This window comes from Suricata suricatta, chromosome 1 (genome assembly GCF_006229205.1).
Source record: "Suricata suricatta isolate VVHF042 chromosome 1, meerkat_22Aug2017_6uvM2_HiC, whole genome shotgun sequence".
Lineage (NCBI taxonomy): Eukaryota > Metazoa > Chordata > Mammalia > Carnivora > Herpestidae > Suricata > Suricata suricatta.
Window position 1 is genome coordinate 110,768,413 of NC_043700.1, and position 26,536 is coordinate 110,794,948.

General features: G+C 35.8%; 1 protein-coding gene across 6 annotated transcripts in view; it reads right to left on the reverse strand.

Moving 5' to 3' along the window:
- Positions 1-26,536, reverse strand: part of TET2 (tet methylcytosine dioxygenase 2) — a 130,972-nt gene that overhangs the window by 21,462 nt on the left and 82,974 nt on the right. Inside the window, exons 3-6 of one of the 6 annotated variants that reach the window (XM_029942488.1) lie at positions 20,480-23,937; positions 18,738-18,828; positions 17,243-17,336; positions 16,392-16,600 (exon numbers count right to left, since the gene is read on the reverse strand). In XM_029942488.1, the coding sequence (XP_029798348.1) occupies positions 16,392-16,600; positions 17,243-17,336; positions 18,738-18,828; positions 20,480-23,891 (3,806 nt within the window). In that variant the 5' untranslated portion in view covers positions 23,892-23,937. Of the gene's footprint in view, positions 1-16,391; positions 16,624-17,242; positions 17,337-18,737; positions 18,829-20,479; positions 23,938-26,536 lie in introns of those variants that run through there. The other 5 variants (XM_029942503.1, XM_029942511.1, XM_029942495.1 and 2 more) reach the window with 5 other exon arrangements.

Sequence of the window (26,536 nt, forward strand, 5' to 3'; positions counted from 1 at the left end):
CATACTTACTTTGCTTTTGCTGCCTTTGCTGCTGTTGTTAAACACAAAAAAACCCATTGTCAAGATCAGTTCCATAAAGTTTACCCCTATGTTTTCTTTTCCTAGGAGTTTTACAGTTTCAGGTCTTATGTTCAAAACTTTAATCCATTTTGAGCTGATTTTTGTGTATAGTATAGGAGAGACTCAGTTTCATTCTTCTGGGTGTGATATCCATTTTTCCCAATATCACTTATGAAGAATGATCCTTCTCCCACTGTATTGTCTTGGATTTATTAAAAAATTTAATTTGCCATATTTTAATAAATGTATTTGTTGGTTTTGAATTTTGTTCCATTGATTAAAGTTTTGTTTTGATGCCAGTACCATACTGCTTAATTAATGTAGCTCTGTAATACAGTTTGAAATCAGAAAGTATAATGACTCTAGCTTTGTTTTTCATTCTTTTTAAAATTTATTTATTTTTAAAGTTTTTTAAATGTTTTTTTATTTTATTTATTTTTGAGAGAGAGAGAGAGAGAGAGAGAGAGAGAGACAGAATGAGTAGGGGAGGGTCAGAGAGAGAGAGGGAGACACAGAATCCGAAGACAGGCTCCAGACTCATGAGCTGTCAGCACAGAGCCCGATGTGGGGCTTGAACCCACGGACTGTGAGATCATGACCTGAGCTGAAGTTGAACGCTCAACCGACTGAGCCACCCAGGTGCCCCTATTTTTCATTCTCAAGACTGCTTTAACTGTTTGGGGTCATTTGTGATTCCATATAAATTTAGGATTATTTTTGCTATTACCATGAAAAATGCCATTGGAATTTTGATAGAGATTGCACTGAATCCATGGATTGCTTTAGATACTATGGGCATTTTAACAATATTGATTCTTCCAATCCATAAACATAAGCTATCTTGCCAATTATTTGTCTTTGGTTTCTTTCATCAATCTTTTGTGGTTTCCAGTATACAGATTTTCCATCTCCTTGCTTAAATTTATTCTCTAGGTGTTTTATTCTTATTCTTTTTGATGTTTCTGTAAACGTGATTGATTCCTTAATTTCTTTCTGTTTGTTTACTGTTAGTGTATAGAAACAAACTGATTTTTGTATATTGATGTATGCTACAACTTTACTGAATTTGTTTATTAGTTCTAACAGTTTTTTTTGGTGAGGTCTTTAGTATTTTGTATATGCAAGACCATGTCGTCTGCAAATAGTGATACTTTTACTCCATCCTTTCTTATTTGGATGTCATTTATTTTATTTTCTTGCCTGACTGTTCTAGCTGGTATTTCAAATAATATATTGAATGAAAGTGGTGAGAGTTGGCATTTTTTGTCTTATTCCTGATCTTAAGCCAAAAGGCTTTACTCTATGATGTTAGTATGTGGTTTTCTTATATGTGGCCTTTATTATGTTAAGCTACTTTCCTTCTATACTCAGTTTTTATTATGAAAGGATAATGAACTTTGTTAAATGCATTTTCAGTGCTTTTTGAGATGATTATACAATTTTTAACCTTAATTTTGTTAATGTGGAATTGATTGATTGGGAATGTTGAACCATTCTTGCATTCGTGGAGTGAATCTCTCTTGATTATATTCTATGATCCTTTTCATATACTATTGGACTTGCTTTGTGAATATTCTGTTGAGAGTCTTTGCGTTTAATTTTTCATCAGGGATACTGGCAGATAATTTTCTGCTTTTTAATGTCCTTGGCTGGTTTTGGTGTCAGTGTAATGCTAGTCATGTAAAATGAGTTTGGAAATAATTCCTTTCCTTCAATTTTTTGAAAGAGTTTGAGAAGGACTGTGCATTCATCTTCAAATGTTTGGTAGAATTCACCATTGAGGCCATCTGATCCTGGACTTTCCTTTGTTGTGAGGTTTTTGATGACTGATTCACTATCTTTACTAGTAATTGGTCTGTTCAGATTTTCTTTTCCTTAGTAAGTTGTATGTGTATAGGAAGTTAGCCATTTCCAATAGATTGTCCAACTTGTGGGTGTACAATTGTTCATAATGTTCACTTGTAATCTTTTGTATTTGTGTGGTATCACTTGAAATGCCTTCTCTTTCATTTATGATTATATTTTTTGAGTCCTCCTTTTTCTTGGTAAGTGTAGTTAAAGGTTTACTACTTTGTTTATATTTTCAAAAAAGTAGATCTTAGCTTCATTCATCTTTTCCATTGTCTTTTTCTCTATTTCATTTATTTTCACTCTGACCCTTGTTATTTCCTTCTACTAACTTTGGGCTTAGTTTTTATTAGTTTCCTTGAGATGTAAAGTTATGTCATTTGAGAAAAAAAATTTGTTTTAATGTTTATTTGAGAGAGAGAGGAGAGAGATCATGAGTGGGGGAGGGGCAGAGGGACAGAGACACAAAATCTAAAGCAGGCTCCAGGTTCTGAGCTGTCAGAACAGAGCCTGAGGCAGAGCTGAAACCCATGAACCATGAGATCCTGACCTGAGCTGAAGTTGGACACTCAAACAACTGAGCCACCCAGGAGCCTCTGAGATCTTTCTTTTTTAATAGTTTATATTTATTACTATGAAGTTTCCTCTACGTCTGCTTTTGCTGCAGTCCTAAATTTTAGTATATTTGTTTCAAGATATTTTTTAGCTGTTATTTCTTTAATCAGCTTTCTTCCTCTCTCTCTTTTGTCTCCTTCTAGGACCCTTCTAATGTGTATATTGCTCCTCTTATGGTATCTCATAAAGTCCTTCAGCTATCTTCAGTCTTTTGCATTCTTTTTGCCTGGTGTAGTCTACTCTTGAACTCCTCTAGTGACTCTTTCAGTTACATATTCTTCAGCTCTGTAACTTATGTTTGGTACTTTAAAATATTTTCTCTTTGTTAAAATTCTTGTTTATCCAATTCTGCACTGACTTCAGCAAACATTACAGTCTTAGTAGTATTTTGAAATTACTTAGGTATATTGTGACATGAGGAAGTCAGCATTAATGTCAAAAAAAAAAGAATTTCAGTGTAAGAGAAGTGTAAAAAATAAGAAGGTATCCTATAATCTTAAGTACAGATAGGAAATAACAATATAAACTCATGACTTGAGTTTAAAAGCTCAAAATCTCTCTTTCAAAAAAATAATTACTATGTCTGCCCACTGAAAATGCCTAAAATTAGTATCTCAGTGACAATGAACATATCTGGGCAAAAATTATGACTTCTAAATATCACTTTTCATCAAAATGAAATAGGTTAAAACCACAAGTTAATAATGATACTAAAAGAAAATAACTAATTGATCATTTTGGATGATTACTAAGACACCAAATCCCCATTCTCAAATTTCACAACTAAAGATACATACCATGCATCTATCTGTTATTTGTTCATAAAGCTCTTTAAATAATTCTAGCTAATATATGCTGAAGAAATGTTATAATTAGAAATTATAATTTTAGAGATGTCAGCAAAAATGGCAGAATAAGGATCTCTGAAATTTCCCTCCTCCATAAGAGCATTGAAAATACTAATAAATACTGTCAGAATTAGTTTTTCAGAAATTTGTAAATTAACTAAGACATGCGGCATTCCAAGGAGTTGATTGAAGAAAAGCAGTGAAATCTCGGTAAGAAGAAGCTTTGTGGTTTTTTACTTTGCCCTATTCTCCTTGTTCCCAGAACTCTATGACAACCTTCAAAACCAGCAACTCATATTTACAGTAAAAATCAGTAGCCTGGCAACCACTGGAAGGGGCAGAACTAAGTTAGCTATCCTCTGGTGCCCCATCTCAGAAAAGTGTCATTATTTTACCTATTTGGTAGTTCTCTGGAAGACACTGATAGAAGGCTGTCTTCATTTTGCCTTAGAGGTTGTATAGCCTTTTCCCTAGGAGGTGTTTGCAACTGTTAACCAATGTAGCTGCCTAAGGTGGTGGGTAACAGTTGGCATTAAAAAAAAAAAAGGGCTAATTCAAGAGCCTAAAGTTAAAATATGGGAAATAAGATGTCCATTGGAGGCTTTAAAAAGCCAACATGTTCCTGGTAAGCCAGGAAGCCATATACATATTGTATGTTCATTCACAAAAGACATAAACTCTAAACTGGCTAATCTTGAAGTTCTGCACAAGTGAGTTGTAAACTGCCTGGCTGACTGTTGAAGGCATGCTCTGACATACATACAGAGCTCCTATGGTAAAGACTGGAAGACTTACTGGTTTTAGGTAACTAAAGATCTCCACCTAATCATTAGGTGGCCACTAAGCTAACCAAGCAGATTCCCACAGCTGCTCATGAGAAAATAATATAGATTTTACTGAAATAGTTCAGAAAAGTCGCCACACTAACAAATAACATTAGTAACAATAACGAATCCTGGGTAGAAAAGAGAATCTAATTTCCCAAGTTTCTACATTATATTACTTAAAATGTCCAGGTTCTAAAAATTATAAAACATACAAAGAAACAAAATACGGTCAATACAGAGAAAGAAAGCAGTTAATAGAAATTGTCAACGAGGAAGTCTAGATGTAAGACTACTAAACAAAGACTCTGTGTTATTATTTCAAGTATGTTAAAAAAAGTGAAGGAAATCATGCATAAAGAATCAGAAGTAGGGGTGCCTGGATGGCTCAGTTGGTTAAGTGTCTGACTCTTGATTTAGGCTTGGGTCATGATCTCATGGTTTGTGGGTTGGAGCCCTGAATTCTCCCCTCTCTCTCACCCTTCTGCACTCTTTTTCTCCCCCCTACACATTCTTTCAAAATAAATAAACTTAAAAAAAAAAACCAAAAACAAAAACTAAGAGTAGGAAAACAATGTTTTACAAGTAGATGTGATTAAAAAAATAGAAACTATAATAATAAAATGGCAATTCTGGAATTAAAAAGTAAAATAACTGAAATTAGAAAGTCCATTAGAATGGTTCAACAGTAGATTCGAGTAGGAGAGAGAAAGTGGTCGGGAGAGAAGCTGAGGACATGTCAGTGAAAATTATCCAGTCCGAGAAACAGAAAGAAAAAGAATGAAGAAAAAATAGCAGAGACTCAGAGACCTGTGGGAATACTATCAAGCATACCAACATATTCATAATGAGGATCCCCAAAGTAGATGAGGGAAAGAGAGTATGAAGTAGGAAAACTATCAGAAGAAATAATAGCCCCAAACTCCCCAAATTTGATGAACATTAACCTACACATTCAAGAAGTCCAGCTAATTCCAAGTAACATAAAAAAGTGTTCCACACCTAAAATAATAATAAAATTGTTAAAAGCCAAAGATAATCTTGAAAGCAGCAAGAAATCTCATCATATACAAGAGGTTTTTAGTAAGATTAACAGCTGATGATGAATAAGATATATGGAAGCCAGAGGTGCTGGATGACATATTTAAATGTTGCAAGAAAAACACCATCAACTAAGAAATTCCATATATATCAAAACTGTGCTTTAAAGGTGAGTAATAAATTAAGGTATTCCCTGACAATTAAAATTAGAGTGTTTATTGCTATTAGCCCTGCTCTACAAGAAATTCTAAGTGGGGTCCTTTAGTCTGAGAGGAAAAAACTCTAGACAGTAATTTGAATCCACATGAAAATAAAGAACACCAGTAAAAGTAAGTACATAGAAAAATAGAAACAACCTTATATATGTATTGTTTTTAAACTTCTTCTATCTGATGTAAAGGCAACTGTATAAAGCAGTAATTATATATCTGCGTTAATGTACATACAGTGCATAAAATCATATGACAATAAAAGCACAAAGGAAAAGGGGTGATTGGAGCTATATAGGAACAAAGTTTCTGTATGAGATGTTAACTGAAATCACCAAGGCAACCACTAACTATATAACTCCAATAAAAGTGACAAGGGAGTTAAAATGGTGCACTAGAAATATCCGTAAACACAAAACAAGGCAGTAATGGAAGAAGAATTAAACAAAAGACATATAGAAACCGATAATGAATTAGCAAACAATAAATCCTACTTCAACAGTCATTATATTTACTGTATATGGTTTAAATAATATAATTAAAAGGCAAAGACTGGAAAAATGGATTAAGAATTTCAACTATATGCCATTTATAAGAGACTTGATTTAAAGGTACAAATAAGCTGAAAATAAATGCAAAGAGAAAATGTGTCATGTAAACAGTGATTAAAAGAGAAATGGAGTAGCTGTACTAATAACACACAAAGGAAGATTTCAGACAATATTATTACCAGAAACAAGTACATCTTATAATAATAATAGGGTCAGTTCATAAAGATGTAACAATTATAAACACACATGAACCTAAAAAATAGAGCACCAAAAATACTTAAGATAAAAAATGACAGAATTAGAGGGAAATATATTATTCAATACTCCATTTTCAACAGTGGATATAATAACTAGACAAAATTGAAGAACAAAAACACTAAGCTAACTGATATCTAGAGAACACTTCACCAAACAAGATGGCATTAAATACATACCTGCCAACAATTACTTGAAATGTAAATGAACTAAATGCTTCAATCAAAAGACATAGGATGACTGAATGGCTGAAAAACCAGACCATCTATATACTGCTCATAAGAAACGAACTTATACCTAAACACTCACCTAGACTGAAAGTGAAGGGATGGAAAAAGATATTCCATGCAAACAGAAAACAACGACGACAAACAAACTAGAGTAGTAATCTTTATGTCAGATGAAGTAGATTTTAAGACAAAGACAGTAGCAAGAGACCAGGGCACTACATAATATTAAAGGGACCAATCCAGTAAGAGGACATAACAATTATAAATATCTATGCCTCCAACATAAGAGCACCAAAATACAAAAAGCAAATATTAAACAGATATAAAGGGAGAAACTGACAGTAATACAGTAATAGTAACATCCATTTTCATAAATAGATAGGTCAGCCAGACAAAAATCAGCAAGAAACAGAGGTTTTGAGTGACACATTAGGCCAGATGAACCTAACAGATATATACATAACATTCCATCTAAAAACAGAATAAGCAGAATATTTTTTTTCAACTGCATATGAAACATTTTCCAGGATAAATCACATGTTAGGTCAGAAAACAAATCTAAATAAATTTAACATGATTAAAATCATATCAAGCATCCTTTGACAACAATGGTATGAAATAGGAAATCAAATGCAAGAAAAATACTGGAAAAAAACAACAAATCTCACAAACATGTGGAAGCTAAACTACATGGTACTATGGGTTAACAAGAAACTCAAAGAGGAAATAAAAAAATACATAGAGACAAATGAAAATTAAAACACAACAGTCCTACATCTTTGGGACACAAAGCAGTTCATAGAGGGAAGTTTATAATATTAAAAGGCTACTTCAAGATGTAAAAATCTCAAACAATCTAAACTTACATCTAAAGGAATTAGAAAAAGAAAAAAATCCCAAATCTAAGAGAAGGAAGAAATAGTGAAGATTAGAGCTTAAATGAATAAAAGAGATTAAAAAATAACAGTAAGATCAATGAAGCAAAGAACTGATTCTTTGAAAAGATGATAAACAAAATTGATAAATCATTAGCTGGACTCATCAACAAAAGGAGAGAGGACTCAAAAACAGAAATGAAGGAAAAGAAATAACTGACCTCATAGAAATACAAAAAATTATGAGATTATTATAAAAAGCCCAATGAATTGAACAACCTAGAAGAAATGGATAAATTCCTAGAAACATATACTCTTCCACAATCAAATCAGGAAGAAATGGAAAATATGAACAAACCAATTACCAGTGACAAAACTGAATCAGTAATAAAACTCCCAACAAAAATCTAGGGCCAGGTGGCTTCATCAGTGAATTCCAGCAAACATTTAAAGAAGAGTTAATACTTATTCTTCTCAAACTATTCCAAAAAACAACAGAGGAAGGAAAGCTTCCAAATTCATTCTATGAGGCGTGCATTATTCCAATACTAAAAACAAAGACCTTATAAAAAAAAAAAACCCTAATGAACACAGATGCAACAATCCTCAACAAAATATTAGCAAACTGAATTCAACAATACATTAAAAGGTTTATGCAGCATGATTAAGGGGGATTTATTCCAGGGATATAGGGTGGTTTGATATTCACAAATCAATGTGATACATCACATTAACGAGAGGAAGGATAAAAGCTACATGATCTCTCAATATATGCTGAAAAAGAATTTGACAAATACAACATCTGTTCAGGATAAAAACTCAGTGAGACTAATGTGCATATACCTCAACATAATAAAGACCATATAAAACAAATCCACAACTAACATTACACTCAATGGGGAAAATAGAGTTCTTCCTCTCAGATTAAGAACAAGACAAGGAAGTCCACTCTCACCTCTTTTATTCAACATAGTACTGGAAATCCTAGCTGCAGCAATCAGGCAAGGAAAAAAAGAAAAACATCAAAATTGTAAGAAAAAAGTGAAATGGTCACTTTTTGCAGGTAACATGATACCATACATAGAAAATCCAAAAGAATCTACCAAAAAACCCCAAAACTATTAGAACAGATAGACAAATTCAGTAAGGTTACAGGATATAGAATTAATATATAGAAATGTGTTGTTTCTAAAGCAGAAAGAAAAATTAAGAAAAACGGTCCCATTTACAATTGTACCAAAAAGAATGAAACACCTAGGAATATATTTAACCAAAGAGGTGAAAGACTTTTCACCCAAAAATCATAAGATATTAATGATAAAAACTGACAATAATACAAAGAAATGGAAAGATACACCATGCTCGTTAACTGGAAGCATTAATATTGTTAAAATGCCCAAAACAATGTATCAATTCAATGCAATCCCTATTAAAAAAGATAAAGAATTTTTCACAGAAGTAGAACATATAATCCCAAAATTTTTATAGAACCAGAAAAGACCTCAAATAGCCAGAGCAATCTTGAGAAGAAAGCTGGAAGTATTACAATCCCAGATTTCAAGATACACTACAGAGCTACAGTAATCAAAAAGTATGGTCCTGGCACAAAAATAAGCACAGAGATCAATGGAACAGCATAGAGAACCCAGAAATAAACCCGACCATACAAAGTCAATTATCTATGAAAAGGAGGCAAGAATATACAGTGGGAAAAAGACAGACTTTTAAATAAATGGTATAGGAAAAATTGGACATCCATAGGCAAAAGAATGAAATGGATGACTTTCCTACATTATACACAAAAATAAACTAAAAATGGATTGAGGACCTAAATGGGAAACCTGAAAATTCCTAGAAGAAAAAATAAGCAATAATCTTTTGGACACCAGCCATAGCAACATTTTTCTAGATATGTTTCCTCAGGCAAAGGAAATAAAAGCAAAAATAAACTATTGGGAATATAGCAAAGTAAAAAGGTTTTGCACAGCAAAGGACACCATCAATAAAACAAACATGTTAACCTACTGAATGGGAGAAGGTATTTGCAAATGACATCTCCAATAAGGGGTTAATATCTAAAATATATAAATAACTTCTATAGCTCAACACACACAAAAAAATTAAAAATTGGGTAAAGGACCTAAATAGATATTTTTCCGAAGAAGACATACAGATGGCCAACAGACACCTGAAGAGATGCACAGTATCACCAGGCATCAGGGAAATGCAAATCAGAACCACAATGAGATATCACCTCATACCAGTCAGAATGGTTAGAATCAACAAGCCAAACAAATGTTGGTAAGGGTGTGGAGAAAAGAAAATGCTCTTACACTGTTGGTGAGAATGTAAGCTGGCGCTACCCTTATGGAAGACAATTTGAAGGTTTGTCAAAAAATAAAACTAGGGGCACCTGGGTGGCTCAGTTGGTTAAATGTCTGACTTTGACTCAGGTCATAATCTTGTGGTTTATGAGTTCTAGTCCAGTACTGGGCTCTGTGCTGACAGCTCAGAACCTGGAGTCTACTTCAGATTCTGTGCCTCCCTCTTCCTCTAGCCCTCTCCTAATCACAATCTCTTTCTCTCTCTCTCAAAAAATGAATAAAATATTTAATGCCATATGAATAACAACCCACTAATAAAATAACTCCATTTAGAATACCATCAAAGAGAATACTTAGAAATTTAATAAAAGTCTATAGGACTTATATACTGAAAACTTATTATAAAACATCATTGAAAGAAATTAAATACCCTAGTAAATGTAAAGGCATCCCTTTGTTAACCAATTGGAAGACTTGATACTGTTAAGCTGTCATTACTCCTCACAGTGGTCTACTTATTCAACCGAGCCCCTGTCAAATCCCAGATGGGAAAAAATTGACAAATAGCTCCTAAAATTATGGAGGACAGAAAAGAATCCAGAGTAGCACCTGCCCCCAATCTTGAAAAATAGTTGGGAGGACTTACATAAATACGGAGAAGGTGGTTGCCAGAGGGGAGGTGGCAGGGGGAATGGGTAAAACGGGAGAATTCCAATTTCAAAACTTACTACAAACTACAATAATCAACACTATATAGTATTGCCATAAGGACGGAAATGTAGGTAGAATGTAGACTAGAAGAGTCCCAACATAACCCATACATTTTTGTCAATTACTTTTCAACAAGAGTGACAAGACCATTTAATGGAGAAAACAGTCTCCTCAACAAATGGTGCTGATCCATATGCAAAAGAATGTTATTGGGCTCTTACATCCTAAAATTAACTTAGTAGTTAGTGATCAAAGAGCTAAACTATAAGAGCCAAAACTATAATACTCTGTAAAGAAAACAGAGGTTAAATCCTCAAGACCTTAGATTAGGCAACGGTTTCTTAGATATGACACTAAAAGCACAGGCAATTAAAAAATATATAAATTTGGGGGCACCTGGTTGGCTCAGTTGGTTAAAAGTCCGACGTCAGCTCAGGTCATGATCTCACGGTTTGTGAGTTCGAGCCCCACATCAGGCTCTCAGATGTTAGCACAGAGACTGGAGCCTGTTTCAGGTTCTGTGTCTCCCCTTTTCTCTGCCCTCCCCTGCTCATGCTCTGTCTCTCAATAATAATTAATGTAATAAAATTAAAAATATATATATATTTGATTTAATCAAATCTGAAAATTCCTGTGCTTCAAGGATATTATCAAGAAAGTGATGAGGCACCCTACAGAATAAGAGAAAATATCTCAAAGCCATATATTTGATAAAGTTCTAGTATCTGAAATATATAAAGAACTCTTGCAACTCAAAAAATAATGAACTAAACTTAAAAATGAGTGAAGAATCAAGTAGGCATGTTCCAAAGAAGACATATGAATAGCCTATAGTATATAAAATAATACCTAACACTATTAGTCATTAGGGAAAAGCATATCAAAATGACAAGATAGAAATCACACCCACTGGGAAGGCTATAATAAAAAAAGACGTACAATAACAAGTCTTGATGAAGATGTGGAGAAAGTGGAACCTCAATATACTGCTGGTAAGAATGAAAAGTGGTACAGCTGATTTGGAAAACAGTTTGGCAGTTCCTCAAAAAGTTAAACAGAGTAACCATATGACTAACAATGTCACTCCAAGAGAACTGAAAACATATGTCCATACAAAAACTTGTACACAGATGTTCAATGAAGCATTATTCATAATAGCCCCAAAGTGGAAACAATACAAATGTCCATTAAGTGATGAATGGATAAGAAAAATGTGATGTATATACACACACACACAAAACCCCTCTACAAAAAGGAATAAAATACTGATTAATGTTATGACATGGATGAAACTTTAAAACATTATGCTAAGTGAAAGGCAGAAAGGCCAAATATTCTATAATTCCATTAATACAAAATGCCCAGCACAGACAAATCTATGGAGAAAGTAAGTTGATGAGTGGTTGTCATTTTAGGGGAGAGGAGAGTGGGAACTGACTGCCTAATAGATATGGGGTTTTCTTTTGGGAGTGAAGAAAATATTGCACAACTTTGTGTATCACTACACAAATTAGTATACTACTAATATTAGTGTGTTACTAATATTACACAATATTAGTATATTACTAAACCACTGAGTTGTAAACTTTAAAATGGTGAATTTTAGGGGCACCAGCTAAGCGTCTGACTTCAGCTCAGGTCATGATCTCATTGCTCATGAGTTCAATCCCCGCATTGAGCTCTCTGCTGTCAGGTTTCGCCTCGGTTCCTGTCTCTCTCTCTCTGCCACTCCCCAGCCCGTACTCTCTGTCTCAAAAATAAATAAAAATATAAAATAAAATAAAATGGTGAATTTTATGGTATGTGAATTATATCTCAAAAAAATCCCTGCATAACAAGCTGGAGTGACTTCAAGATGATTTCCCACATGAAATGGTTACTAAAAGGCATTTTTATTTCTATATTATTAGAATATTATTAGAATATTATTAGAATTAGTGTTTGGCAGTTTCATTTTAACATGACTCAGAATTTGGCTCATGGTTAAACAACACATCAGTAACGCAACTGTAATAAAAATATTCATCTATGTAACAGATTTTTAAAAACATTCTCAACCTCTGAGTTATCATCTAGACTTCTACTGTAAAGAAAATATAAAACCACAACTAAAAATTAGATCAGGTGTTCAACCTTATGCAAGCTTAGAAACACTAGCAAAAGAAATGAATTCAAATGTAAAAAACAAATACACTTTGAAAACTAAAAAACTTATGAATTTGCAAACTCAAACAAAAATAATGGAAACAGCCAATGATCCTCAACGAATCCATTGCATCATTAGGTGAAACTTCAGGATGGACGAATCAAGCTGACAACTTCTGAACTCACTGAACACTCTTAATGTCACTAAGAACGGACCAAACCAGACATTGTAACCTTCCTGATGGATATGAAGAACTAAGATTATTTCATCACCACTTATGAAGCATTTTTGTCAATATATATGTGCATGTAACATATATAACTTTTTAAAATCTCTTATATCAGTGTACAAAAGACAGTTGGTATAGAGGACTAAGAATGTGGGAAACTTTACAGAGCAAATTATACAGTCTCTCTAACAAAAGAAATCATTAAAGGGGGGGAACTATTATAAATAAAAAAGGCTTATGAAACATATAATTCATCTCCCAAACTGGGATACTTTTGAGACCGATGATAGGAAGTTTTATTCATAAGTATGTCAGACATTAGGTATGAACTGGGACCACTCAAAAGTCTCAATCAAATACAAGATATGGGCTTTCTTGTCAATATCATTTTGCTTTTGGTTATTATTATTGAAACAGGATTCAATGAGGGAATCTAAACATGGTCTGAACATGAAATGATATTAAAGAATCATTGTCAATTTGGAGATGAATAATTATACCCTAATTATGTTGTATAAAAAAGTCCATGTGTGTTAGAGATATTCACTGAAGTGTAGACAGGTGAGATGGTATCTGTTTTGCTTTAAAATACTGTCAGGGATGGTGGTGGGGGTAGGAAGTGTTGGGGAAATATGTGAAACAGTATTGATAAAATATTGACAGATGCTGAAGCTATGTAATGGGTCCATAGGGATTCATTACACTGCATTCCTCCACTTACACACGTTTGAAAATTTTTATAATATAAAGTTAACTTAAAAAAAACCCACAACATTAAACATCACCCAGCATGGCAAAACACATTTCTGACTTTGACTTTCTTATAATGAAACTCCCACAACTCTTACTTGCCAAAAACATATTGGTTAGGCTTAGTCATAAAATGTAAATCTCAAAGGGAAATCTTTAAAGAAGAAACAGCTGGTTAGTCTCAAAGGAAATGTAAAAATCCATTTTTGACTTTCCCACTGAAAGACAGTCTGAGAGTTCTTTTCTGGACTCACAGTGGGTGGTTACAGTGCATGTAGGCCTGGGATTTGTAAGAACTCGGCAACAAGATTCATATGGCTTTGGACATTAAACTGAGTCAGCAGCCCCAGTTTGAGATTATACTGTTTTTGGCAAAGTCATCATTTTAACTTCTGCCAGATATAAAATTTATGTTATAGGGTATTAGAAACTTCAAAAGTTATATCTGAATGAAGTCTCTATTGCCATTGGTGTCTATTTTAATTGTGTATGTTAAATATATTGTTTTATTTTGTTTTTTGAGAATTGTTCTAAAGACTCTTAGCCCCAAGCTAAAATTTCTTCTAAATAATTACTCACCCTTACAATGGAATTCCAGACAAAGAGAAGCAAAAGTAGACAGACTGGCCTTTAAAATGTTTCAATAATTGAAACACATCTTTTAATAGCTTTGTACTCTCCTCCTATTTAGACCACTTAAACTATAATTTTTCTAGAATCTTGGCCCAATCTTTTACTGTTCATGGATTTTAAATGCAAAAAAAAAAAAAAAGAATTTAGGAAAGTTCTTGACAGAATTTCTTTCTATAGGACAGATTCCATGGCAGGCAACAGCATTTATAGAAATTATAAAAAGCCTTCAGGGGAAATATACCAGATATATAATAACTGAAAATTAAACCAATTACAAAAAAAAAATAAGAAATAGAGTTTGTACAACACTTCAAGAAACTTAAAACTGTCATTTTCCTAAGAAGTTCCTCAGTAGGTTAGAAATCAAGCCATCAAGTCTAAGAGGAAGTCTGCTTTAAAAAAAAACAAGGAAGATACTTAGTTCCTGAGAAAAGTGCTATCACTGACATTATCTCAATGTGCCTTACCTTCAATTTCTCTGATTAAAGGCATCTAAATACAACTTTTAAACAAGGAACAAGAGAAATTAGGATAAACTGTAAAGTATTCTATACCTGAAGCTGTCCATCATAAGTTTAAAATCATGTGTTATAAAGCAGCATTCTATCTTCCAAAACATCATTTATAAAAGTGGATTTATGGCAGTGAGGGACACACACATACATGACATTTGGGATCATAACTCCTATGGGAAGCCAAGTCCCCACCTTTGATATGTGAACAGTAACTTTCCTAGACATATTATTTAGAACTGATTTGTATCCCCCCTATGACCCAGAGGGAGAACCCATGTTAGCATTTACTAACCATGTTAAGTAAAGCTGTCTCAGAGTAATAGTCAGCAAAGGAACAAACAAGGTTACAATGGGCTGTTGCAATGAGTGACACAGTATTTCTATAAATTCAGTAAACTATATTGCTGTTTGGTGAATTCAGAGGAAAGCAGACTAAAGGAAACAATGTGACATTATAATAATTTTAGAACCAGGGCGGTTGGGTGGTCCAGTTGGTTAAGCATCAGACTCTTGATTTCAGCTCAGGTTATTACCCCAGGGTTAGTCAGAAGATAGCCCTGCATAGGGCTCTGTGAGTGTGGATTGTGCTTGGGCTTCTCTCTTTCTCTCTTTCTCTCTCTCTCTCTGCCCCTCCTCTGCTAGTGCTTTTTCTCTCTCCCAAAATAAACAAATAAACATTAAAAAAAAGTGATTTTAGAGCCAGTTGTCAGTAAAATTACACAGTAGGATTTCAATGTAGTTCTGTGAATTCTTCCATACTCTTTAAAAAAAAAATGTTATATAGGAATAGCATAGCAGAGGGACAATAAAAATGAAGCTTTCTCCAAGTGACAATTTAAACTTCCTAAACAGGATAAGGTTGACCAACAAAAACATATTAGTCCTTGGATGCACTAAATATATTTAACTGCATACCCCTGCTCTACTCCAAATGTCTATATTCCTGGAAAATAATGTGTAAATAGCCACTAATTTCTTGATTATTTAGTAGTGGTAAAAATGAAAGCAATTTTTTTTTAACATTTATTTATTTTTGAGAGAGCGTGAGTGGTGGACAGTCAGAGAGAGAGGGAGACAGAATCAGAAGCAGGCTCCAGGCTCTGAGCTGTCAGCACAGAGCTTGATGGGGCTTGAACCCACAAACTGTGAGATCATGACCTGAGCTGAAGTCACTGCTTAACCGAGTCCCTCAGGTGTCCCAAATGAAAGCAATTTTTATTAATATTGTGAAAATAATAAACTAGATTGAACTGAAGTCTGAATCAGTCTGTTTCTACAGAAATTCTATAAGCCTTATACTTTTACGTTTGCTACATTAAGGGCCTGGACCTGGGAATCCTAACATTTCTCACCAAATTTACTTCGTTTCAGATCCTGTAACAGAAATGGGGTCAATACTTACGAATGTGGTGGCCAGGCACACAAAGAGCTGTCACACACACCAAGTGGACACATAGATATTTTCAAATTTATGGCACGATTGAGTTCACGTGGGTATGGACATTCAGACTTTCAGCAAGCTGCTCCTAACTAAATGTCTACACTGTCTGAAGGTACAAAATAATTCATGGAATCGCCTCAGATTACCCATTTTAGCAAATACAACTTCCTACTGCAGGCATTTTGATCCCCCTTTTTGTAAATGTAAACATGCAGGTTCAACTCTCTTCCTACAAGCCAACGATTAGGTTTTGCTCTTAGTGGAAAGTGAGGGAGGCATCACTTACTCTTCATTCAGGGCACACCGACGGTTGGTGAGCGTGCCATACTTCCTCAGCGTTTCCGTGAGTTCTGAGTAGAGTTTGTCAGCCAGAGACAGCGGGATTCCTTCCCACACCAGGATGAGAATCACAATCACGGCTGCCTCACAGGTGTGGCCAGCTCGCTCCCGCACCAAACACAGTAGCTTCTCCTCGCTGCAGCTTCTGCGAACCACCTGTGCGGGTCACCATTCCACCCCAACACCCCCACCCCAACCAAAACAAAACAAGGGTCACTTGTGGCAGATGAGAACACTGACTTATGCATGCATATTTCTTCATGTCTGGGTCACAATTAGGGCAATGTTTGCCAGCTCCTGCAACTTGCCTGTTGCAAGCCATCTATATGGTGGGGTCAGAATTGGGAGGGATGCAAAACTGTTCAATGTTTAGCAGACTGTGCCCAGTACAGTGGGGGGGGGGGCAATGCCCCCTACATTAAAGCTAGAGCTACATGGAAGACATGCATGTCTTTTTTCCACAGAGTTCAAGGCTTTCAAAAATGACAATATAAAGATTAATGGAAGGTATTTAAAGGATTAAGGATGACTTCTTCCCATTCCAGGCAGAATTATACTTTTTAGCAAACTGAATGGACCTCATCTTCCCTGTTACAGCCTATCAATTAAATACAGTTTGTACCTGACTTAAAAACCATCTGCCTTTTCTTTAAGAGATGACACAAAATAAATGTAAGCAATGTCAATTTTAACTGGCATTAATGACTCTTTGATCTGGGTAACCCAATTCTGGGGGTTAGATTAATGAATCAAAATGCCCACGATTGAAGATCAAAGGCCTCGTCAGGTCACACTTACCCATTTAGCAATAGGACATCCCTGAGAACTTTTGCCTTCTTTACCAGTATAGATGACTCTTTCAATCCTAATAGCTTTACCCTTCTGTCCAAACCTTAAAAGAAATCCACAGAAACACACACACATATAAAATTAGCAAATGAAGCTGAGGCAACCAAAATACTGAACATTTGAGCATAATTTTATTCTATGACCACATCCTGAGAAATGAATGGTTTATTTTTAAAAAATAGGTCTAAGCCAAGCAAACTGGATAACAGACTTTAAGCTTTATACTTCTTCAATATCAAAATATGTTGATAATTGTAATGAACTATTTTGAAATTATATGTTGGGTTAAAATAATGGGAAAGCTTATTTTTAGACATAATTTTACAAAGCACAAAACTTTTTTAAGTTTGTTAAATTCAGACTAAGACATATTACTATTTGATTTTTGGCCTTTACTAAATTTAACTCTTTTAAAACTTGGGAAATCACAATAGATTTTAGTTAGAACTGTCCCTCAAAGAATTTCTAACACTTAAAAAAAGATGGCTCACAAATCACTAGCATCCAGCTATTTGAAAATACAGGATAGTTCTAGAAATAGATATTTTTCCTTATGACCAAGGCACTACTTACTGCTTGCTAATAACAAAAGGCACTTAGGGAAATCCACTGTACCTGCCAGGCTACTAGATGATTATTTAGTGAATTTCTACATACTAATTTAGAAATGAATACCTTGTAAATTGGGCAAGAATGATACAAAATATGTCCATGCTGCCCAGAATGTCTCCTAATATGTTTTAATGACAACACTGCCTACCTCTTATAGAAAGGCACCCTAGCACAGTAACGGCTCACTGCTGGGGGTACCAATATGAGTCTCTCTTTGCATTGATTATCTCACTCATTAGAGTCTTCTACATGCAGGACTAACTGCGTAGATTCAGGTTAATACTTGCATACCTGTGATTAACAGTAAAAACAAAAATGCAGCTATAAATGGAATCCTCTCTATTTTCCACTCAGCCTCTCACACTTACCCTCTGCTCATGCTAAGGGATAACCTCCCTAGAGGGAAATACTCATTTACAGCCCTCGGTGAATTTAACTCAATGGTTTGTTTTTTATGCCACATTTCCTTGCTATTTCTTCTGTGACCCTTTATCATCAAGTGGGAAAGCCAGAGTGGGGCCTGTCTTTGCAGACTGCGCCAGCACCCTTGTGCCTGGCAGGCTGGCTGGCTGGTTCTTGTGCGTGCCTGGGTTTTCTGGCATCCATCTCCAAGTGGGCAGCCTGTGCCAGCTCGCAGACTATTAGTCCTGTCAAATATTGTGACTCTCTGGTGAATAGCACAGTGTGTAGTGCTGGCAACCCTGGAATAGCTAAGCCTACTAATAATTACTCAATTTACAATTGTTTACTGCTTTGTATGTGAAAGCTGAAAAAATTCTGACATATACAAAAGGATAAACGTTAATCTGCCCTGTGCCTTTGCGTTAATTACCTTTCTTCCATGATTTCTCTAATAGCTGCCACATTAGGACCTGCTCCTAGATGGGTATAAAAAGGACCTTCATCTTTTTCAATAATTTGCTCTGTTGAGATAATAGAAGATTATTATTTTAGACCTCAATTATACTAAATATAAAGGCTACATCCACAAAGCTTATCCCCCAACTGCACATTAAGGGCCCTAAATGTGACTTTAAACATTTTTTTTCTTTAAAATGAATAAACTGATGGACTAATCTATTAGAAAATGTGCCAAATAATGAAGTATATGTACATGCTGGCTGTTGGATAAAAATATATTAAATTACATTTCAGATACGGAATAAGAAATTATTTATTTTAAACAAAATAGGTGGAACTAAACAAAACAGTGAGGGAATTAGATTATATGTAATACCAACTACAATCCAGTTTTTTAAATTAAAATAAAATTTTATAGCTAACTAGGAGCCTGTCTGGTACTTGGATGTTAAAAGATTAAAAATAAAATTTCCTGTGTTCTCTCACCCCAGGATATTGCTCAGTTTTTATTGTCAGGGTACCTTTTTCTCCTCTTGTTTCCCCTCAACACTTAATTGCTGCATTTTGAAAATAAGAATATTGAATCCAGACCCATATTTGTATGTACTTGAGAACAATTTATGATGAGAGAAAATACTGGAGAGAGGGTCAGGTAAAAGGAAGAGGCTATTGTATACTATCAAAGATGCAATGGGGGAGGAGAGGTTAGGGTGATAGGAGAAGAAACTGCAGATGACTAGAATTTACCTAATGGTATCTAGGACTGCACCCCTGAGGCAACCTAATATTAACAACACAAAGGGGCGATATGGATCCTCCCTCCATTCTTCTATAAAATGTGGGATGTCCCGTTGTAAGAGGAATAAGAAAAGGTGGGTGGACCACTGGCCACATTAGTTTAACATTTGTTTTTTCAAATGTCTTCTGTATTCAAGCTGCAGAACTATAATAAAGTCTTCATACACACACACATATATATGTATATGCATCTATTGGCAAAATGGTTTCTCTATTCCAACAGACCTATTATGTATCCTGAATTTTACCAAAAGGTGTTTGCTTAAAAAAAGAAATGAAAAAACATATTTTTTACCAAAAGATAAAACTTTAAAGAGAAGATAGAATCAAAATGAACATAAATCATACAATAGTTCAAGGGTATTAAGGCAGAAAGGACAACTTCATGAGTATTCAGAACATCAGCATTACAATCGCCCCAACTCACCAAGACTGAAGATAATAACTTCCCACTTACGTAGAAATTAATGTTAAACCACTAATACATTCAACCTTGAATTAATATATATTAAAATGCTCTTACATGAGTTTACATATTAGCAGTTATTTTCTTATTTTGATAGATATTTTTACTGTCTAGGTGTCTCTCCAGGAAATGAAATACAAAGAATTAAACAGATCAATTAATCTAAACCTGAGACCTTTATATTTTAAAGGGTTTGATTAGAGAAAAAATAAGCATGCACATTGTTTTAATATTTTGGAAGAACAATGTAAGTGAAGTTCTCTCTTGCACAGCAGAAGCATCTGTAATTTAAAGACAAGAAATGTAAGCTTCAGATTTTTTATGAGTCTTTACAAATTGCTGCCAGACTCAAAGATTTTTTTTAAAAAAGAAAGAAAATCCCATATCTGAAGATGAATTTGCTAATTCTGGATAAACACCATGTGTCTCAGTACATTTCTAGCACTTACCTACACATCTGCATGATGGAAAATCATATTGAGTCTTGACAGGTGTATCCAATAAATTTTTTATAGGAGTATCTAGTAATTTGGAAGGTGACTCTAAAAAATTATTGAGAACAGAACCAGCTGTTCTTTTGGTTGGTGTCTTTTCTGCAGAAGGAGTTGCTTGTTGCTCTAAAGCTTGGGTGTGGCTATCAAGTTCTGCAGCAGTGGTTTGTCTAGTTAAAACTGTGACAGGCCCTGACATTTCAACTTTTACTTGCTTCTGTGATTTGAGAGTTAGAGCCTTATGGTCAAATAATGATTTGACCTGAAACTTCTTCAGATGCTGCTCCATGGTCTCAAGGATGCTCCTTTGCTGCACATCATCACAACTCGGGGGTGGAATCTCTTGCTTAGTTACCTTTTTCCACATTTTGTTTTCTGGTTGTGCTGACATGGGGCGCATACAGGTATGGGGCTTGGATCCAGGTTCAACCTTAATTGGCCTGTGCAGCTGATTATGGCAAGACTCAGTTTGGGGTTGTTGCGTTTGCTGCTGTTCTTGCTTTTGCAAGAGGTGCCACCTTAGAGCAGCATGCTTTTGAATGTCCTTCTGGGGAGGGGTCTGAATGTGACTTCCTCCCTGTTCAGATACCGGGAAAGCATTTGCTTGGTTTTGCATCGGGTACCTTTGCTGAGGGGGTTGTGCCGCTTGATGACCAGTCATGTCTTGGTTTCTACTTCTATATCCCTGTAGAACTGAAGCTTGCTGAGGCTTCTGCTCTTGTTCTTGAAAGCACCTGTGAAGAACATCTTGCTTTGGAGTCACATTATTTGGAAAATATTGCATGTGATGCAAATTTTGAGTCTTGTTTCCTGCAAAGAGTTCAGAATTTGTAGTCTGTTCCTTATTTTCCGGAGCTAAATATGTGTTGTTCGGACAAGAAATCTGCAGTTTGCTTGCATTTGATTTCATGGTCTGACCATAGGGGGAATTTCTACTATTCATATTCTGTACTTGCTCCAATCCCATTTGAGTGTTATGAGTCTGGAACTCACTCGATTTCAAATACTGATTTTCACCACGGAAACATTCTTCCATTTTAATCTGGCTAAAGAATGATCCTTCTCTTTGCTGATCATTGTTGCCTTGGGGGTGAGAAAAAGTCTGGGGCATTTGTTCTTTATTCTTCATTTGTAATTTTTGCTGCTGCTGCTGCTGGTTTTGAGAGATAAGTGAATTCTGGGATGGTTGTGGTTGTGCTGCCTGCTTATGAGGCTTATGTTGTAAAAGGTGTGAGTTTGAGAATGGCTCAGTCTCTGAAGCCTGCTGATTCAAGTGCTGTTTTAATGTTGGGGGCATGAGCTTCTCAGTTTGGGAATCTGGTCTTTGCTGAAAATAAAACCGAGGGGTGCAAAGTGACTGCACATGAGCTTCGGTTGAAGGGTCTGTCTTAGGGAAGTGCACCTGGAGTGAGGGTTTTTGGAACTGGAGCTGCTGGTCCACAGTACCTTGAAACTGCCCCTGATTCATCTCACCTTGGTACCTTTGTGGCCTCTGCTCTGGCTGCATTATTTTCTGGATGTATGCCTGCTCTGGGAGCCCCCCAGGCAGGCTGGAATTTCCAGTGTATTGCTTGGAGGTCATTTGAGTGGAGGGGTTGGACTGATACTGAAGAACTGACCGCAATGATGCCTCATGACATTTTGGATGGGATTCTGCTTGATGAAAGTGAGGGGGCTTCAATTCAATCCACCCTGGTTTCAGATAGGGCTGTGCTGGGGGCCCAAGACCTCGTGTTTGTTCCTTGTCTCGGCCCTTCAGAATATCTTGCTCTTTGTGTCCCATCAACTGCTGGCAGTGGTCCTGTGGATCCCCACTGCTACCAAGAATTGGTGGGTTATGCTTGAGGTGTTCTGATATTTGTCTCGCTTTCTCAGAACATGGCAGAACAGTCATCGTCCCTGGAGTCCGCATGTCATTCTTGTTGACACAATTATTCTGAGGCCTTTCTGAAAGCATCAGAGAGTGGTTGGCTACATGTCTAGATGGATCAGGACTTGGAGATGACTGTGCCTCAGGCTGACCCTCTGTTTTCACTTCCCTTAAAACAGTTGTGTTACTTTGGTTGGGATAGTGATGGTGTTCTTCAAAAACTCCATCATTCAGAGTGCTTTTTCCATCTGAAGGAAGCTGAGAAATCTGTGAAAGAGGAGGAGGGGGAGAAAGAAGCGATTGCGATGGTGGTGGTGTGGTAGGGGCAGAAAAGGAATCCTTAGTGAACACTGAGCTCTGCTTGAAGTAAGCACCATTCGTTTCATTTTGTTTTAAATACCGTTCAGAGCTGCCACCTGGAGCCTGTAAATTGCTGCTGGAACCTGAACAGAATTCTTCACCAGACACTAGCTTTGCGGTTCCTTGGATATTGCTGTTTTCCGCACGAGACGAGCATATCTCAAAAACTGATTTTTGTGTTTCTGGTTTCTGAAAGGGACAGGTCCCGACCACCGCAGCTGTCTTACTGGCTCTGTCCGCATCACAGGCCTCAGTCACCACTGCAACTGGCTCTGGAGGCAGCTCCGAGTTCGAGGTCTGTGGGAGATTGATCTGCCCTGAGGTATGCGATGGGTGAGTGCTCTCACAGGACAACTCATTAGTAGCCTGACTGTTAATGGCATGTATGTGAGATGTGGTTTTCTGCACCGCAACGGAAACACAATCTGGATAATATTGAGACAGTGTTTTTTCCAGGAGTTCACCATGTGTGTTTTCCATGGAAGAGGCAGAAACTGTAGCACCATTAGGCATTAGCACTGCCTTGTTTGTAAGAAGTAATACAATGTTCTTGTCATGGTAGTTAGCATTTTTCTCCTCCTGTTCATTCAGAATCTGAAGCTCTGGTTTTTCAGACCTACTGCAGTTATGTGTTGAAACACTGATGAGATCTTTAACTGCATTTTCTTGGGCTACAGAGCTCGCAGATTCTCTCTTATCACTCAGGTCGGAGACATTCAGTTGACTGCTGCCTTTGCCTAGCTTTCTTTCTTGGCTTTCCCCGAAGTTCTTTCTTTCTCCATTAGCCTTTTGGTCTTGTCTCAATTTCTTGTTCTGATGAAGCCCAGAGAGAGAAGGTTCACTAACTGTGCGTTTTATTCCTCCATTTTGCAAGCACCTGGAATACCCTCTACCTTCTTGTATAAAGTCTGGACTCACACGGCTATTCTGGCTTCTCTTCATATGGGGTATTCCATCATAACTTTTGAAAGACTGCCACTTGGTGTCTCCATTTACTTCTGGATAAGGTCTCTCTGTTAATGGGCTTCCATTCTGGAGCTTTAGAGCCAGAGGTTCTGTCTGGCTGAGGGGAGAAGGAGATGGTGTCAGGAATGGACTTAGTCTGTTGCCCTCAACATGGTTGGTTCTATCCTGTTCCATCAGGCTTGCTTCGGGGCCATCCACAAGGCTGCCCTTTGAATGAATTCTAAAGAACATGGGAAACAGAAATTGAAATGCATTAATACACATCTGACACTAATAATAAATCTTACAGAATGATCATGGCATTAATAGTACTGAAGTTCCTAGACCTAGCAAACTAGGATACTCCTTTTCATGTTTCAGAGCGACAACCAATAGCTACTCAGGATCTGATTATTCTTGTCTTCCCAGCAACTCTCAAATATTTATGGTCACAGAGAATAAAGAATTAAAATCACCAGCTAATGTGGTAAGTTCATATTGCATTAGTAAATAGTATCAACTTCCTTCCCAAATCATTCTTTTTGTAAAAATGCTAGAACAAGAAAGACTACCTCTATTCTTTCTTCTCTAGTACTTTACATATCCAATCAATTCCATTTCCTATATATTCCTTGAATTATCTTCACTGCTACTTGGCAGCCAGACCTACATTATCTTGCTTTATTATCTGTTGCAGTGGCTTTTTACAGGGTTTCTTTCCTAGCCAGGCTGGTCTTTTCCCCAGTCCTTCAAGATTCCTTCAAAATGTTACCAAGGGGAATATTCTCAATGTGAATCTGAGGTCATATCCTCCTTTAACACACTTTATGGCTCCATATTGCCTGCATCAGTAGTTCTAAAACTCTTTCACCCACACACCTGAAAGACAAGGCCTGCTCCCTTTGGTGTTAACCTCCCAGGAAATGAAATGGTGTAAAAAGTATAGTTTATGAAATGTCATTTCTAGGTGATTCTCTGTCTTCCTCCATAGGGCGTGGCTGCCCACTTCTATTGAGAATTCCTGCCTGGTATAAATGGTTTTTCATTGGCAGATTTCTATTTTTCTCTCCTACTTTCTCTCACATCTTATACTCCAACTATAACAATAGTTTATAAATACCCAAACATGGTAGCTATTTCAGACCTTCATGGTGTTGTTGTTTGTTGGCCTAGAATGCTTTCTTAGTCCCCTGATTTGCCCATTAAATCTATGCATCCCTCTAAAATGTTCTCAGAATCACTTCCCCTAGGATTCCTTCTTTGATTTTCCAAGAGAATGAAACACTCCCATATCTATGTTGTTTCTATATCTTGTAGATGGTCTACTGCTGAACATACCATACTCAATTTTATTTTGTTTGCACACTGGACTGCATACTTAAGATACTTTGTTCAATTTTGGGGCACCTGAGGGGCTAAGTCAGTTGCGCATCCAACTTTGGCTGAGTTCATGATCTCATGGTTCATAAGTTCAAGCTCCACATTGGGCTCTGTGCTGTTGGCCTGTCAGTGCTGGGCCTGCTCTAGATCCTTTGGCCCCCCTCTCTGCTCCTCCCCCTTTGTGCTCTCCCCAAAATAAATAAATCTTAAAAAGAAAAAGAATATTCATTTTTGTGCTTAGTATAGAGTGAACATTCAATCAGTTTCACTAAATTGATATAGATTTGCTCATTTCTTCTTTCATTCATTAATTCAAATATTTCCAAGGTAATTACTCATGGAGATTCCAAAGTCCAAATGATTGGAGTGCAGGAAGAAATGAGCACTAAAAAACATAAATAATCCATCCTACAAAGTGAATTCTACCCATTCATAATATAGTCATGCTTTATTTTCCCATAGTTTTTCTCATCATATTTATTTTAAGGATGTAAGTAGGAAAAAAAAATCAAGGCTATTTTCCTTTTGGGCTATAAAAAAGCTTGTTAAAATAGCCAGTGCTTACTAACCAAGACAAATGAAACAGAGGGAGAAATAAGATATAAACATCGGAAAGTACCACTAACGTTGTCATTTACACATAATAAGATTGTATACTGGTCAACCAAGAGAACCAACTGAAAAACTGTTGCAGTTTATGAGAATTCAGTAAAGTAGTTGAATACAAAAATCAATAGCCTTGTTATATAAAAGCAACAACCAGTCAGAAGCATTTGTGGAATAATATACTGTTAACAGGAAAAAAATATTCTTAAAAACTAGGAACAAATTTAAAAAGAAATGTGGAAGACTTATTTAAATAAAACTTTAAGACAATATTGACAAATACAGAAAGCAAAATAAGTAGAAAGGTATAAGATGTTCTTGGATTATTGTCAAATGCAGGCATTAATTTAATGCCTTCTCAATACAAATACTAGCTAATGTTGTGAGGAATTAAAGAACTGGACTCTAAAGTTCATGTGGAAAAATAAAAAAAATTGGGTAGCCAGGAATAACCTGAAAAAGAATTATAATGGGACCCGGGCAGGACAGTAACAAAATTAAAATATGTTAGAAAACAACAAAGGCTACTATAGTTAAAACAGCTTGCACTTGAAAAATCAGTAAATGAAGAATGTTAATATGACCAATGGAATAGAATACAATGTCTGGAAATAGATCCTAACACACACAGACATGTGGCATCAGGTAGTTATGGCATTTCAAATAAATATGATATTGGAACAACTGGATAGTCTTCTGAAAAAAATGATAATGTTGGATCTACTCCTTACATCTTATAACAAAATTAATTTTAGATGGGTTTAATATTTGAACATGTAAAATTAAATCCTAAAACATTTAAAACAGGCTGAGAAAATATAAAAAATTATCTAATGACTTGCATATAAGTTCTT